Below are 18,599 nucleotides of genomic sequence, written 5' to 3'. Positions count from 1 at the left end.
GTCCTTAGGAAAAAAAAAAGATTTGCAAATAAATAATATCTCATAGATATTTGAGATTGTATGACATTTGAATGAAATGCTACCAAGTACACAAAGAAAAGAAGAAGAAGTCATTTAGCATTATGTTTAGTTCCTTAATTCTTGTAATTTAACTGATTCTTCAAATATCATATGGGTATGAACCTATCTAATCATATCAATAATGAATATGGTAGCATTGACCAAGTAGGTCCATGCAACAAAATTTTTCCTGCCCTGCTGGACACCAAAATTAGTGATTATGTACACTCTTGTTATTTAATACCTACGATTTTGAATATAAATAAGCTGAAAAATATTAATCTCGAGAAGAACAATGCTTTAGCAATATATCAAATTTAAGTAAGCCGAGCATCAATTGCGCGTTGTACAGAGGATAAACTGAATTTAACCTATAATTCGACCAAAACTGCTAAAACAAGTGAATTTAATAGCTGATGGTACATGAAAGTATATGTAGTGGGCAAAAACCACTTTTACTCAACATAAACTATAATAAAGAATGAGGTTATCCTCAAACAGAATTAGTGAGGAATAATAGTTTTATATCGAATTTGTTAAGAATTCTTGCAGTGCTTATTTATTTAAACGTTCGAGTTTTTGGATAAGATCTTCGTATGGCCTACCGATTCTTCCTACCTACCGCAACTTTCACACTTGTCACTTTCGTCCACTAGGTGGACCATATCCAAGATCATTATAATTGAAAGTAGCTTTGAATTGTATTGCAGCCTGAAGCTTCATCATTACCTTTCACCCTCCAGCTTTCTCAACTAGTTTCCCATTTTTTTTTAAAAAAAGTTGAATAGTTTTTTCATTCTATTCGCAAGAGCCTGCCACATGAGGCTTTTCCAATCATTCTATCCTGGTGGCCTTTGTCATCCCGATTACTTTTTTGTTTGTGGCTTTCCTGCTCTCAGACGTTTCGTTTTTGCACTAAATTTGAAGTCCCCGCAGAGAAAGGCCTCACAGTGAGGTGACCTAGAGGCCTTCATCTCCAGTTCAAAGTCCATCAAAAAAGAAATCATTCTCATTGATTCAGAAAGAAACTCACTGTTAGAAGCAGGACCTTTTATTTTTAAAGAAAAAGATGGGGAATGCAAGTCCTTTCATTATTATGAGAATATGAAGTGAATACAACCAAGAATGTTAGAAGGAGAACTACAATATATAATGCCTGTAGAATAAAATTGTTAGGAAAATTTTGATCCAGACCTCAATTCTCATCAGAGCAAGCTCTTTGGAGAAGGGTTCCAAACCAAAATCCAATTAGGGATTTGCACTTTACTTTCTAATGACATGTTTAACTTGGACAAATAAAGTATGAATTGTTTTGATGTCATTAATTATAAGTTGACTGACTCTTCAAATACTACATTGGGTTTCTGATTAGGTCGGTAACGGAGATGGTTGCATTGATCAAATAGGTCTAACCAATAATATTTTGTTGCCCAGTTAAACACCCAAGTTAGTAGTTTTATATGTCCTGTTACCCAACATATCCACTATTTTGAATATAGGATTAAAAAATATTACTTCCTCAAAGAATAATGTTTGTCCAAAAGTATATCAAAAAAAAAAAAAAAACATGGAGGGCAATCTAAGAATTAGGTTCTAAACACTGTCCCTATCAACAAAGATGATATTGTCGTGCATCCGATGCCCCCTAACCAAAAAAGATAGGGGAGCATGTGATCAAAAGTGTTCCCCTCTCATCTCCTCTTATATATTTGTTTTGATTGTGACTCGTCCCAACCTAATCTCTTCGCGCAATCTAGATATAACTTGATTTAACTCAAACTACTTTCACAAGTAACTATGATAGATAAGAACTGGGGCTTGTCCCAATGATCATATTTTATACTTGGTAATCAAAGTTTCTAAATTGAACTTTTTATGGATCTAGAGATTTAAAGTGTGGATAGACTTCTCTCTCTCTCTCTCTCCTAAAAATAAATAGTTTTCAAGATGCGCATGCTGGGGAACCATTATGACTAGTATTTTGTCGCTAGCTTCTAGTTTTTGTCAATTGAATAGTATTTTCTTTCCGCCAGGAGCCATCTTGCCATGTGAGACTTTGCAAGCTATTTTAACCTCATAACCTATATATCGCCACCAAAATCAAATCTAGTAATGGTGAAGGCCTGGGGACAGCCAGGAGACTACCGGTCAATATGCACGCAAAGAAAGAAAAATAACAATGGAGGTCATCAGAGCTGATCCAACTAGGTGGCCTCCGGTGCTTAAATCAAACAGGCCTCTAGAGAATAGCAGAAGAGAGAGAAGAGTAGCATAGAATAATCTCAGATGTATACATGGTACCCAAAGCCTCATTTATAAAAGTGAAGAGTTCTAGTCCCATTATGATTGAACTCTTTAAAATATGAATGAGCCTATAAGCACGAGTCTAACTGAAATTGGTCCCTTGCTGGTCTGATTTTGGCCACATTATTATGTATATCTTTCAGCAAATCCTCGTAACCTGTCATCCTTATCTCTGTGGTTTTCCATGCTCTCAAACATTTGAACTTTGCACTAATTTTGAATTCCTGCAGGGAATGGCCAAGACTTAGCTGGTCTTTGTTAAATGCATCTGTAAATAGGATCATAATAGAACCAAGGAAGCATACCTGGATCCATGAATAATCTGCACAAATAAATCCTTGTTTCTCCCTCTTGACCCTGCGTTAATGACACCCCCGATGGCTGGTTCTGTGTCGATCAATCGGTAGAGGGTGAGACCCATAAGTTTTATCCTTCCATCAAGGATAAGGGAGTTCCCACTTCCTTAGGAGTCAGTTACGGTATTCATTCTGTAACTGACCACAACGTGGTCATGTGGGTCAAAACCCAACATTCTCCCACTTGGCCCATATGACCATTCTTTGGTTAGAATGATATAAACATTAGGCGCGCATCATTCTAATCCACAGTCAGTTGGGTCATCATAATACTATAATTAAACAACTTACTAATGCGAGTCAAGGCGGTTCCACATCAATATAATGACATAGTTCCTTCCAAGTATTACAACACTAGCAAATTATTTAACCATAGTCCATAAATGAGAAGTATCTTTAATGGTCAAATATTATGTCTTTGTCAGAGACAATTCCTGTAATCATACATTCAAACCCATACATGTACATATATTTGAAGAACAGGAAAAACAGAAACATAATCAATTATATCTAAGTGTCAAAGAAATAAACATAATACAATCCTCAATTAATATCATGGATTACAACTAAGACCCATTCTTTCAACATGCTCTTTAAAAGTCTTCGGTTGTAAACCTTTTGTCAAAGGATCGGCAATCATGAGCTCTGTCCTCATATTTTCTATAGACACATTTTGTTTCTGAACTTCCTCCTTGACAACAAAATATTTAAGTTCAATGTGCTTGGCACCATTAGAATATTTGTCGTTTTTGGAGAAATGGACGGCTGCAGTATTGTCACAAAAGATTCTCAGCGGCCTGGCAATAGAGTCGACAATCCCAAGTCCCGAGATGAAGTTACGCAGCCACAAACTATGAACCGTGGCCTCAAAGCATGCCACAAATTCTGCTTCCATGGTGGACGAAGTAGTGCTTGTCTGTTTGGCACTTTTCCATGAGATTGCTCCTCCAGCTAATAGGAACAAAAAACCAAACGTTGACTTTCTACTATCCACACATCCAGCAAAGTCTGAATCCGAATAGCCAATCACCTCAAGGCTATCTGACTTTCTATATGTAAGCATGTAATTCTTTGTTCCTTGCAAGTATCTCATCACCTTCTTTGCAGCTTTCCAGTGATCTATCCCTGGATTACTTTGGTATCTTCCTAGCATTCCAACTGCAAAACTGATGTCCGGTCTGGTACAGGTCTGAGCGTACATCAAGCTACCAACTGCAGAAGCATAAGGTATATTTTCCATCTGCTTATGTTCCAATTCATTCTGTGGGCATTGCATGAGACTAAATTTATCCCCTTTCTGAATTGGAACAACATTGGCTGAACAGTTCTCCATACCAAATCTCTCTAGAACTCTGTCTATATATGCCTTTTGAGACAACCCTAACAATCCACGTGATCGATCACGAAATATTTCAATGCCTATCACGTAGGTTGCCTCATTCATATCTTTCATTTCAAAGTTCCTTGAGAGAAAAACCTTAGTTTCATACAATAAGCCAAGATCACTACTGGCAAGCAATATATCATCAACATATAGGACCAAAAAGATAAACTTGCTCCCACTGACCTTCAGGTATATACACCGATCAACAGTGTTTTTCTTAAAACCGAAGGAAGTGATGGTATCATTGAACTTGCGATACCATTGTCGGGAAGCTTGTTTAAGACCATATATTGACTTCTTTAATTTGCAAACCATGTGTTCTTTTCCCTTTAATGGGAAACCTTCGGGCTGGTCTATATAGACTTCTTCATCTAAACTCCCATTTAGAAAAGCAGTTTTTACATCCATTTGGTGCAATTCTAAATCATAATGTGCAACCAAAGCCATAATAATTCTAAATGAGTCCTTTTTAGATACAGGAGAAAAGGTCTCTTTATAATCAATGCCTCCTTTCTGAGTGAAACCCTTGGCCACCAGTCTGGCTTTATGTCGTTCAATATTACCCTTTGAGTCGAGCTTGGTCTTAAAGACCCACTTACACCCAACTGTCTTACAACCTTCGGGCAAATCAACGACATCCCAGACTTCATTCTGATCCATTGATTTTAACTCATCTTTCATGGCATCAATCCATTTAGTAGAATCAATACTTTCTATGGCTTGTTTAAAAGAAACCGGATCTTTTCTTGTCCCTATATCAAAATCAAATTCTTGTAGATAAACCATATAATCATTTGGAATGGCAGATCTTCTTTCTCTTTGAGATCTCCTTAATGTCATCCCTTGTGGTTCTTCTACAACTTGTTCAGTGGTGATAACTTCATTATGGAGTATTTGATCATTAATTTGTTGTTCATTGTTATTAAACTGTGTGACAACTGTAGGAACAACAATTTTCTTAGAAGTCATGGGTAAAGGGACTTGCACCCTAACTTCTTGAATTTTCACATTTTGTGGTTTATCACCCCCACTGGTTTCACCATTCTCAATGAATTTGACATTACCGGTCTCTATAATTCTTGTACTATGGTTAGGACAGTAAATCCTATACCCTTTGGATTTTTCGGGATAACCTATAAAGTATCCACTAATCGTTCTAAAATCCAATTTCTTTTCATGTGGATTATAAATTCTGGCCTCCGCCGGACAACCCCAAACATGCAGGTGTCTTAAACTCGGTTTCCTTCCTGTCCATAGCTCAAAAGGAGTTTTTGGAATTGCCTTACTAGGAACCCGGTTTAATATGTATACAGCGGTCTTAAGGGCTTCCATCCACAACGATATGGGTAACGGAAAATTACTTAACATACTCCTAACCATATCCATAAGTGTACGATTACGCCTTTCAGCTACTCCATTCTGCTGTGGCGTTCCCGGCATAGTGTATTGAGCACGTATGCCATGCTTTTCTAAGAGTTTAGCAAATGGGCCAGGGTGTTGTCCTGTTTCATCATACCTACCATAATATTCACCACCTCTATCAGACCTGACAATTTTCACCTTTCTATCTAATTGTCTTTCAACCTCAGTAATGTATACCTCTAGGACATCTACTGCCTGAGATTTTTCATGCAACAAATAGACATAACCATAACGTGAAAAATCATCAATAAAGGTGATAAAATACTTCTCTCCACCAAATGATGGGGAGTTAAAAGGCCCACAAATGTCTGTATGGATAATTTCAAGAAGTTCTTCACTTCTTGTGGCAACTTTCTTTGTGTGTTTGGTTTGCTTTCCTTTAATGCAGTCTACACACATACCGAGATCAGTAAAGTCTAAGTTTGACAAAATTCCATCCTTTACTAATCTCTCTAACCTTTCTTTGGATATATGACCCAATCTTTTATGCCACAAGTTAGAAGATTTTTCATTTATCAGGTTTCGTTTAATTCCAATATTACGATGCAAGGTCATAAGAGTTTCAGCAAAATGATTATCAAGATTTACTTTATATAAGCCATCACACAAAACACCAGTACCAAGGAAGACATTGTCTTTGAAAAGACGCAAACTACCATTCCCAATTTTAAAGAAATATCCTTCAACATCAAGTTTAGAAACAGAAATTAAATTTCTAGAAATAGAAGGAACATAAAGAGTCTGAAGCAAATCTAAATGACAACCAGTATTTAAAAGCAAACGATAGGTTCCAACAGCTGTTACAGAAACTCTAACCCCATTCCCCAAAACGATAAAACTCTCATTTGGATCTTGCATCTGGGTTGTAAGGAATCCCTGCATCGTATTTGAAACATGAACATTAGAATCTGAGTCAAACCACCAAGTATTAGAAGGAACTTCAGTAAGGTTTGATTCAAAACATACATAAGCCAAAGGCTTACCTTTCTTTTCAAACCATGCCTTGCGTTTATGGCAGTCCTTCTGATAGTGTCCCAATTTCTTGCAAAAATGGCATCTATCTTTGTTTTGTTTCTTCTTATGAACCTCGGTATCATGATGAGGCTCTTTACTCTTGGATGGTCCACTCTTCATGCCCTTTCTTGGCTTCTTCCATTTCTTCTTGGCTCCATAACTTACCAGATTGACAGAATGATATCCTTGTTGCTTAAGTCTTGTCTCCTCTTGAACAAGCATACTGGTCAATTCATTCACATTCCACTTATCCTTAATAGTGTTATAGTGAATTTGAAATGATCCAAATTGAGGAGGCAAGGAGTTCAAAATAAATTGAACTAAAAAGGATTCATTCACATCCATCCCAAGAGCCTTCAGCTTAGCAGCTATATTTGTCATTTCAAGGATATGCTCATGCATCCCACAAGTACCATCAAATTTCATGGTGGTAAGTTTAGCCATTAATGTCCCAGCCAGAGACTTATCAGCAGATCGGAAACGTTCTTCCACAGTTTTCAATAATGCTTGAGCACTGTCACATTCAGGAAGCGTTGACTTGATATTGTTCACTATACTCATCCGCATAAACATAATGCTCAATCTGTTCGATCTTTCCCAAGTCTTATAAAAAGACCTTTCTTCCGAGCTGCTCAAATCAGTAATGTCAGCCGGTTTCTCAGATCGGAGTGCTAAATCAAGATCCAAAACACCTAGGTGAAACTGGACTTGTTCATTCCACTCTGAGAAATTAGTTCCATTAAAGATCGTAACAGATGAAGCTTGCGAATGAAGCGAAACAGGAATAGATACTGCAATAAGAAAATTAACAATAAGAAAATGCTTTCAACATTAACACTTTGAGTTAGCAATAATGATGAATAATATAAACAGTATTACCATAATACACCTTTGGGTAGTAATTATGAAACACTAAATTACTATTATGGTGATTCCCAATTCACCTAGGAATAATTAATGATATAGGTCCAAAATTCAAATAGGTCTGTTGCCTTTGAGCATCCAATACCTATTAAATCAAGGATACTCATTAATTATCCTAACTCAGCAAATCAATCATTTGAAAGTGGTGCACCTTTGGGCCAATCCATAATATCTCATGATTGAAAAACTGTAAGTCATAATTTACAAAGTCATTATCTTAATACCTGGGATTAGAGTATTTGATGACTTAATGTCTATTAAACATTCTAGTTGGGTTACTTTGGTAACTACCAAACCATTACATAATATAGACATCAAATTAAAACAATGACATTGCACATAATTGACAATTCATAATATAACAAATTAAAATAAAACATATATTTAATATTTTACTAATCTACATAATCAGTACATGTGTTATATCATGCTATCAAGTATACTAAAATGTAAAATAAATGACAAAAATTTTTATCACATTACCCTACAAGGACCTCTGCATAAATAATATGTTTTACAGGGACTAAATTAACATATGTTGAGGACCTCTAAATAAGTAATATGCTTTACAGGGACTAAATCAAAATATTTTGTTTCTTATAGCCCTAGAAGGATGTCAGCATAAATAAAATGTTTCACAGGGGCTTAACAGAAATAATTTCATCTTTTAACTGCCCTCTAAGGACTTCACTATAAATAAAATATTTCACAGGGATTTAACAGAAACATTTTCTTTCTTTAACAGCCTGGAAGGACTGTATGCATAAGTTTAACATTTAACAGGGACTGAAATGAAAATAATTCGTCCTTCTAACAGCCCTGGAAGGACTGTTAGCACAAATAAACTAAGCAGAGGGGCTTAACCAAAAATTTCCTTTTTTTTTTTATTGGCCAAACGAACTCGGATTTCGGATCGAACCCAAAAACCCGAACCCGTTATGCCTGTTATGCCCGTTATGCCCTTTTTTAAATGAAGACGGGTTACCAATTACGGTTTCGGGTCAAAACTCAAAACCCGGACCCGTTATGAATAAATTAATTTTTTTTTTTAAAAGAACTGAAGACGGGTCGATCCCGACCCGTCTTCCTCCTCTTTTAGCGGCGGGCTAGGGTTCCGCCGAACCCAGCCCGCCAGCCTCCGGTCTCCGGGGCGGCGAGCGCGCCGCCTCCCTCCGGTGGACTCGCCGCCCGATAGCGAGCCCACCGGCGGTCGCACGCCAGCAGGCGCAACGCCGGCGGGCTGGGGTTCCGCCGAACCCAGCCCGTCGGCCCTTTGGAGCAGCAGGCGGCGATCATGCCGCCAGACGAAGTGCCGCCCGACGGCGCCACGGGGATGGGCCTGACGCCGGACGAAACGACGCCCGACGGCGTCACCCGGGCGGTCGAACCACCCGCACTAACTCCGGTGAGTTTTATCTCCCCCCCCCCCCTTTTTTTCCTTAAGAGTGGGAGGGAGACCATGGCCGGCGGCTACGCCGGATCCTCTGATGGCTCACGGCGGCATATGCCGGCCAGATCCGGCGTCAGCAGGGTCATTCTTCCCCTTTTGGGGTTGTTTCTCAAATCCATGAATTCGGCCCGATCCGGCATTTGGATGGGATGGAAGCCATGGCCGAGAGTCAACGCTGGATCCCGTGTCGGCTCTCGGTGCCATGGCCGGCTAGATCCAACATTGGGATGATCCGTCCCTGCGGCCGTGGAGGACTGTCCATGGGACTGTCAAAATAGGTCTTTTACCATGATCTGGTTCTACCCTTTACTGTGATCTGGTTCTAGGATGAACTAGGCTCTGATACCACATGTTAAATGCATCTGTAAATAGGATCATAATAGAACCAAGGAAGCATACCTGGATCCATGAATAATCTGCACAAATAAATCCTTGTTTCTCCCTCTTGACCCTGCGTTAATGACACCCCTGATGGCTGGTTCTGTGTCGATCAATCGGTAGAGGGTGAGACCCATAAGTTTTATCCTTCCATCAAGGATAAGGGAGTTCCCACTTCCTTAGGAGTCAGTTACGGTATTCATTCTGTAACTGACCACAACGTGGTCATGTGGGTCAAAACCCAACAGTCTTCACTTCTAGTTTAAAGTTCCTGAAATGAAGCAACCATTCCCATTGATTCAGAAGGAACTTGCTATTAGGAATGTTTTTTTCCTATTTTTTCAGACATAAACATGGGGTTGCCCATTGTTTCATTTCAGGAGATTATGAAATGAATACAACCAAGAATGTCAGAAGGAGAACTTGTACAGCATGGAGTGTTTGTAGGTCTTTCCAGCATTCACAATGTGAGATGGCAACTTTGGATGGTTCACTGCATCTGGGAACCCTTGTGTCTCAAGGCACAGACCATAGATGTGGCCCATAGATGTGGCCACCCTTTCCCTTGATGTCGTAAAAATTGTTGCCAGTGTAGAACTGCATTCCTGGTTGGCTGGTTTACAGCTCAAGCACCCTCCCTGAGCCACCATCCTTCACCATGGCCGCCTTCTTCATTCCGTCACCATCCGCTGTCGTAGTCATTCCTTCCTTGATGCGGCTTTCTACCGTCATGGGCTGGAGGAAATCATATGGGGTCCCTGAAACAGATGCCATTGCACCAGTTGGGATGAGGGCATCATTGACTGCGTGTAATTTGAGATGCAAAGATCTGGACACTGTTGAGTAGGATTGTGCCACTGCCATGGCCTCCAAGGTTCCAATATTTGTTAGAAGAAAGATACTAACTGACATCAACTATGCTTGTCAGATAGTTTTAATTAAACATGTTCTAATTAAGTTAGGAAGACTAAATGTTTAATATGTATGGGTATTTTATCAAGAAAAGTTGGTAGATAAAATCCTATTAGTGAATATTTCAAAAATTTAACACTGCCACTTTAATATAATATATAATATGGCTCATCCCATGATCCAAACACAAGTGGAACGCAAGTCAACAAGACTTGGGGACCAATAATTAGCATGCCTCATTTAAGAGTTTGGAAGTTCGAGTTTCAAACTTTGTGGTGGCTCACTAAGAAAAGGAGAGGAGAACATATGAGTGATGTGGGCCCAACTGGGTCAATTGGAGCTCAACGAGTCAAGCTGGAAACTTGCAGTACCAGCTTAGCTAATAAACTGGAGAGCCAACTTGTGCTCATCTTCCTTCAAATCAAACATGACAGGGAAGTGAAGCGGTGCTCAACGGTAATAAGAGCCGGCAAGGTAGGGAGAAAGTTAGGGGGGGAAGGGAAAATGAGGTAGTGAATTGAGGTCCTCACTGTAGACTTCTTGAGCAATTGGGTTGGGTCAGATAACAAACATACTGGATTGGATGCGGATTGGATCAAAAATTCATCAATCCAAACTCGACCAGTTTATTAAGCATGTCAAAATTTCAAATTTGAATCTAGCCTATTTATTAAACAACTGATCCAGCCTAACCCATACAACTCATTTATTAAATAGGTTAAACATATTAGAAGGATTTTTAACGGATGAAATAAATTTAAATAGGTAAAACGAGCCAGGTTGAACAGGTCAGATACAGCCTAAACAGATTTCTAACAGATTAGACAGGTTTTAAACAGGTTAAACGGTTCGGATTATGATCCGACCCAATTATTAAATAGATCAAAACAAGTTAAATGGATATTCTAAGAATATCCTGAATTTCTATTTTATGATCAAGATCCTTTCACCCGAGACTTTTCCTGGCCACATTCTATGCTTGCCTTTCATTCATCGGAATTAATGCATTGGTCGTCCCTACTTTGACACTTGAATGGTCCCAGCATTATAATGACTCTGCGTTACCCTTTCATGTTCCTTGCTCCAAATATCCTCATACACAACAATTGCCTTGATCTAGATATGTTACTTCCGGAGACTCAACAGTGCTTTAAGATGGCAAACATGGCCTGCACTATGACTTGCATTATTAAAGGGAAAAGATCATCTCATGTAAAACACAGAGAACAGAACTTGGTTGCCAATAGTTGCATTTATTAATGCAACCTTTATTCTTTCTTCGAGAAAATTAATGGGAGAACTTGAACAGCATGTAATGTTTGTAAACCTCCCCAGCATTCACAATCTGGGATGGAAAGTTGGGATGGTTCACAGCATCTGCAAACCCTTGTGTCTCAAGGCACAGAGCTGCATGCTGACCATAAACAAAGCCACCCTTTCCCTTGACATCCTTCAAAAAGTTGCTAGTGTAAAATTGTACCCCTGGCTGGTTCGACCACAGCTCGAACGCCCTCCCCGAGCCACCATCCTTCACGACCGCCACCTTCCTCATCCCATGACCGTCCATCGGTGAATCGAGAACATAGTTAATGTTATATCCCCCTGTTATCTCGTTGATGCGGCTCCCAACAATCATGGGCTTAAGGAAATCATATGGGGTCCCAGAAACCGATACAATCTCGCCAGTTGGGATGAAGTGGCTATCACTTGGTGTGACATGAGATGCAAAGATCTGGACTGTGTTCGATAGGATTGTGCCACTGTTATGGCCACCCAGGTTCCAATAGGTGTGCTGCAACAGGTTCACAGGGGTGTCCTTGTTCACAGACTTTGCATCCATGGTCACACTCAATTCATAGGCCCCCGAAATCTTATAGGTCACAGAGACATCTAGATCACCAGGAAAACCTGTTGTAGTTGACAAAAAGAGTTGCAATTAACCTGCAGAAAAGGTGAGAGTACCTGTAGTTTGATATAACAAATGATTTATGCCTTAATTACTTTAAAGATGATATAACAACAAGCAGATACCTTGTTCCCCATCAAAACTATGATAGTATAATGTTATGTAGGGAAATTCACCATCTACCTTCTCTTTTACAGTCCAAATGACATGACTGAAACCTCTGTGCCCACCTGAAATGAAAATACAAAGGAAATTACTCCAGCAGATGTTGTAAGCTATGCAACGAACATGCAGGGAAGGAAAGGGATACCATGAAGTGAATTGTTTCCGTCATTAGCATATAATCTATATGCCTTCCCATCTAGAACGAATCGTGCTCCGGATATTCTGTTACCGACACGCCCAACCAATGCTCCAAAATAAGCACTATTGTTCTGATAGCAAAATCAGTAGTCGCTTCTTTAGAAAGGGAATTGATGGTTATCATGTTTAACAGCACTGACAGATATCAAAGGAGATGGTAAGATCAAATTAGAAGGAAAAATCTAAATGATTGATCGTACCTAATGGTCCATACATCAGTTTCAAGACCAATAAGGTTTCAAGAATAAAAAAGCACCAAATATTGAGTTCTATGGCAAGCACCCATCATCATCACCAACATCAACTCATATCCATAGACAAAAATCAACAAGCCAAAGCACATTGGCTTGGCTGGTTCAGTTAAATCCTTTGCTGTTCATTCTTATATGGTTATAATCAAGCATGTGATAAGTAAAATATCAGAAGCCATGGGAACAGTCTGGTCATAAATCAATTTAAAAAAAATGTCTCCACTTAAAGCAAGAACAGTGAGGCACTCCGTAGCCGGAGAGCCACATTCACATGGCATTACTTTTAAAAATGGTCTAACTTGATTTCAGCAATGAACTTGGAGAGTATATACTATTCAAATATACTACAACATGGAATAAAATATAGCAATCCAATATGAGAAACTAAAAATACAGCTAACTCTTCAACATTTGTTATGAGCAATGTCAATTCCTTGGCGTAGCTACCATGGATGCTATGAGCAATTAATCTGCCCACCAACTTCATACATCTGCGTTCTCCCTATGTTACACTAAAATAGGTATTCCTAAATTATAAATTCAATATATTTTTTTCATGAAAACTTAACTTAGTTTTTGTTCCCTAAGGGTCATAAATAAGAGAAGTGCAGCAGAGTGAAGAAACCGGGAACCAGAATAATCTTAAAGCTATATCACTTAAAATTCCTCTAAGTGGTAGATTTTAACCGGAAAAGAAAGCTGAGGAAAAGAAAAGGAATTGAAAAAAAAAAAGTTACACGAAAAAAAGGGACATGACCCTGATTTCTACCTTAATCAATAACAGAGCCAGCAGCAAGGCTACACGCATTGTGGAAAAGAAACTTTAAAGATTAAAAAAAAAATATATTCAAAGGCAAAGTTCTATTAATCTTACGATATATGGGCCAAGCCCATCAAAACCAAGAACAACATCAGCCAGATTCCCTGCATAAGTAAGGGGAAAATCAGAAATTTGCAATGAAAATCAGGAAAAAAGAAGACTTTTGCAGAGATAGATCCAGGACAAAGAAAAAGAAAACGGAAAGTTCAACCTTTTAGAGGCTTTCTAATGGAAACCAACAAGAATCCAGACCTTTTGAGTCAGGAAGAACAACAGAGACAATGGTGGCACCCCAGTTGGTGACCTTCACAGAGAAATCCCCCTTCTTGAGCTCATAAAACCCCACCATTTTCCTTGGGCTGGCAGTGGAAACACTCATCAAAGCCAGGGCCAGCAGAGAGAGGCAGAGAACCAATGGAGGTCTGGCCATGGCTCCCAAAAGAAGAGAATGCCGACAGGCAAGTGTTGGACCTTGGTCACATAAACAGATAATGGAGAGAGAGAGAGAGAGAGAGAGAGAGCCAGGCAAGGATATGCCAAAGCTATAAGCGGTTTGTCACATTTTTCTTCTAAGAGGATTTGTCTCATTTGGACGGAAGTTTGTCAAGAAGACGCGGAGTTGCTGGACTTTCCTGCAATCCAATTATATGCCCGTGGCAAATCTTACGGTATCCGACGGTGTCACTGGACTGAAATTGGTCCTCCCATTCTTGTCCTTAGGGAAAAAAAAAGATTTGCAAATAAATAATGTCTCATAGATAGTTGAGATTGCATGAAATTTGAATGAAATGCTACCAAGTACACAAAGAAAAGGAGGAGGAGTCATTTAGCATTATGTTTAGTTCCTTAATTCTTGTAATTTAACTGATTCTTCAAATATCATATGGGTATGAACCTATCTAATCAGATCAATAATGAAGATGGTAGCATTGACCAAGTAGGTCCATGCAACAAAATTTTTCCTGCCCTGCTGGACACCAAAATTAGTGATTATGTACACTCTTGTTATTTATATCCCTGCCGGCTCCCCTTGGGTGGCGGCGGAAGCACTCACCAATGTCAAGGCCAACAGAGCTAGTCAGGCTGAGGACCGATGGAGATCTGGCCATGGCTGGAAATGGCTTTGAGTCCAGACTCTTTTCAATAAAGATGAAGGCCTTAAAAAGAAGTACGAGGGCGGAGGGAGTGTATAGAGAGGGGAAAGGTGGCAAAAGAAGTCTAAAAACTGACCTGGAAGGGGAAAGAAACGGATAGACAGAGTGGCCGGGGAAGAAATACGTAAACTTTAGTTATTTGCTTTTTCAGGAAAAATTTAGGTATACAAATAACTAAAATTTCCTTAAAAACAACTAAAATTTTCATATACCTCATTTTAGTTATTTGTTTGAACACTTGTTACGGTTTCATGCCTTGGGGTTTTCTCTTCTTTTTTTTTTCTTTTTTTTTCTTCTCCTTTTCTGGTTTACGCTGAGACGTTAAACACTGAGTTATGAATCCTCACGCACAGGTTGACCATGATTTAAAAAAAAAACAAAAGAATTTAAATTTAGGCAAGTTTGGGAATGGACCATGCATGTGAGAGTAAAGATGGATAGCTATACTTTATTTGATTATTGAATAAGGATTTATGTTTTGTTTGATTGAAAAGAAATTCTTGAAGATGCCTTTGCCGGGTAAAAGTTAGATTTTTTTTTTTTAATTTCATACCCCATATGTGTTTCTTTTTTTTTTTTTGCCCTTCTTTTTTGGTGTGGGGGATGGTGCAACCTGTATAGGGGTTTTGTAGCTAAAAACTGAGGATCTAAAATTTGAATTAGGACCCAAGTCAACATCTCGAGATCTTCTTCACTTTTAGAATTTGTGGTGTTATTTCAATATATGGATACGAGCAACCACACTAATGAGGTGCATATAAGAATACATTGATTATCTATCACAAATCATTATTAAGATATAAACACTCAATTATTAAATAATTAAATTATTAAATGTTTTGTATTACTATCAATTATAAAATATATATTATCTATAAATACCATCCCACATATATCTAGTAGTGTTGAGGATAAATTGGAAGGTTTTATAATTAAATTATAGGCATCTACCAGTATTCATGCTCAAACATGCAAAATATAGCTCTTGTGTAATTATTTTTTTAATGAGATGATAGAAATTTTTTATTTGGAAAGGAGTTATACAAAATGAAAGGAGATAAAAATTTGATTTCTTTCTCTCATATAGATAAAAATAATTGATTTGTTAGAAGAAAGATACCAATTGACATCAACTATGCTTCTCAGAAAGTTTTAATTAAACATGTTCTAATTAAGTTAGCAAGGCTAAATGTTTAATATGTATGGGTATTTTATCAAGAAAAGTTGGTAGACAAAATCCTATTAAAGAATATTTCAAAATTTAACACTGCCACTTTAATATAATATATAATATGGCTCATCCCAAGATCCAAACACAAGTGGAACGCAAGTCAACAAGACTTGGGGACCAATAATTTGCATGCCTCATTTAAGAGTTTAGAAGTTCGAGGTTCAAACTTTATGGTGGCTCACTAAGAAAAAGAGGAGAACATATGAGTGATGTAAGCCCTACTGGTTCAACTGGAGCTCAAAGAGTCAAGCAGGAAAATTGCAGTACCAGCTTAGCTAACGTACTGTAGAGACAACTTGTGCTCGTCTTCCTTCGAATCAAAACCTAGATCAAGCCGAGCACAACCAGGATCCTCTACAGTGCGCAGGCCACACTGCATAGTGCTATATGGCCTTCGATGGCTACCATCAAAAGATAAAAGACCATTAAATAACATGCATTTTATATGATATAGTAGTATGTGCTCACAGACCGTCTTATACGATGGCCATCCATCTTTTAATAATGGCCTTCAAGAGCTGTATAGCATTCTATGGTATGGCTCGTTCACTCGGCTTATATCATGCGTGGCTGGATGCAGCAATCGGCCTACTAAAACTCTTGGATACAAGGCGCCACCATCTCCAACGCTTCCTCAGCAAGAGGTCTTGAAGCAGCTAGCCTCATAATGAGTATTTCAAAAATACACCGACCAAAGATGGGTCACTTTATATCTCGAAGAAAGGAACTCGAAGTATCGGGATCTTGAAGAGAGGGTCTCGAAAACCACAGAGGTAAGTAGAGACAAGAGACGTCATAGAACTGGGAGGTTTTAAGAGGGAAGATCTCGAAATACCAAGGTCTCAGAGAGACGCAGCAATGACGGAGACTAGAAACACGAGATAGGAAAGTGAAGTAGCGCTTAACGGTACTAAGAGCCGACAAGGTAGGGAGAAAGTTAGGGGAGAAGGGAAAATGAGGCAGTGAATTGGAGGTCCTCACTGTGGACTTCTCAAGCAATTGGATTGGGTTGGATACAGATCGAATCAAAAATTTATCAACCCAAATTCGATCTATTTATTAAACAGGTCAAAATTTTAAATCTGAATCTAACATATTTATTAAACAGCTAACCCGACCTGATCCATAAAACCTATTTATTAAATAGGTTATATGGATTAGACAGAGTTTTAACAGGTTAAATAGATTTAAACAAGTTAAACGAGTCGGGTTGAGTAAGTCAAAAACAGATTAAGTAGGTTTCAAACCGGTTAGACAAGTTTTAAACAGATTAAATGGGCCGGGTCATAACCCGACCCAATTATTAAATAGGTCAAAACAAGTTAAACTGGTCGAAGCTTTAAATATGAGTATTAAGGTCTGTTGCCATATAAAGATCCTTTTTCTAGAAAAATTTAAAGGATCTTAATGCTCATAATGTGTAATTGTCTAACTCGTCATATATGGCAATTATCACACTAGATATATCATAAATGTTAGGATAATTTTAGAAATCGCATAACCACTTGTATCAGCCCATATTATTTTCTTTTGTTAGTCTAATCCTATATCGCTCGGTATTATTTTAACTTTAGCTTAGTCCTTTATCGGCCGGTATTGTTTTTCTTTTGTAGCATGATCTTGTTAGAGTGATTTTAGGATTCGTATAACAACTTGTATCAGCGAGTATTATTTTTCTTTATGAGCATGATCTTATATCAGCCTATATTTTTTTTATATGGAGTCTGTACATGAGTGTATAAAACCTCTGAGATGTATGGAACATGATGGAATAAAGATATAAAATTCTTTTTTTTTGTTTTTACAGCTTCGCGTGGAGCCTCATCATGGACATATAAACCCAAATGCCATGGTCATGTAAACCCAAATGCCATGGTTATTGTTCTGAGTGGCAATTAATGATTCGTAAGAATTTCTAGTTGAGTATCCAATAATATAGCCTATACAAAAACCATGTAAGCGAAGGTGGCAATTTACTAAGCTGGTAACGTGCAACAACTCAAGACCTCAGCTAAAAGGCCAGTCAAGAAGGTATTATTTAAATATCTTAGCCCTATATAAATACCAAAGATTTACCTAGTACATATTCAATGTGGGACTAAACATATATTCCATAGGTCCTCACACATCCTCTCTATTGAAGCTTTAGCATTCTCGCCGAGTTAGGGGTCCAAATCTATTCAAATTCAACTATAAGTTCCACAAATCCAATCAAAAATAACCATAGTAAAACCAAAATATGCTCATACTGCAATATCTCTTAGTCTATATGGGCTATGGATTGAGTCCGCTCTAATACTATTTTGTAATAACTTAGCATTTACTGGGATTTAGAGAGCTATGGATATCTAGAAAAAAGAAACTAGTATTGTGTAGTACATTATTTATGGGCTCTTTATACATATGTACATATATATATATATATATATAGAGAGAGAGAGAGAGAGAGAGAGAGAGAGAAATGATTAATGATGATAATGATAATGATGCACAAGGAAACTCCATTGGGCTTCCTGTGTAAAAGTAACACCTGTTGAATGGACTTCAAAGGGAGCTTATGGGACCATCAACAGCCTGAAATTACAGTCCGAGTTAGCTAGATATGTTGGGTAACACCTAGAGTTCCGCCAAACACTTCAGTAGTAGAGTTTATGCACTCCTCCAGTGAAG

General features: G+C 38.2%; 1 protein-coding gene across 1 annotated transcript; it reads right to left on the bottom strand.

The window, feature by feature from the left end:
- Positions 1-11,437: 11,437 nt before the first annotated feature.
- On the bottom strand, positions 11,438-14,125 carry LOC103703406 (uncharacterized). The gene is made up of 5 exons (XM_088701548.2): positions 13,797-14,125; positions 13,599-13,648; positions 12,421-12,544; positions 12,236-12,340; positions 11,438-12,112 (listed from the first exon to the last, which is right to left on the bottom strand). Exons 1-5 carry the CDS (start codon positions 13,972-13,974, stop codon positions 11,493-11,495), a joined length of 1,077 nt encoding a protein of 358 aa, XP_088557674.2. The 5' UTR covers positions 13,975-14,125; the 3' UTR covers positions 11,438-11,492.
- Between the last annotated feature and the right edge of the window lie 4,474 nt (positions 14,126-18,599).

The sequence above is a fragment of the Phoenix dactylifera genome, chromosome 7 (assembly GCF_051530095.1).
Source record: "Phoenix dactylifera cultivar Ajwa chromosome 7, Ajwa_hap1_PhDact_Kaust_v1.1, whole genome shotgun sequence".
NCBI classification, from domain to species: domain Eukaryota; kingdom Viridiplantae; phylum Streptophyta; class Magnoliopsida; order Arecales; family Arecaceae; genus Phoenix; species Phoenix dactylifera.
The sequence above is the reverse complement of the archived record's forward strand: the minus strand, read 5'-3'. Positions and strand labels throughout refer to the sequence as shown.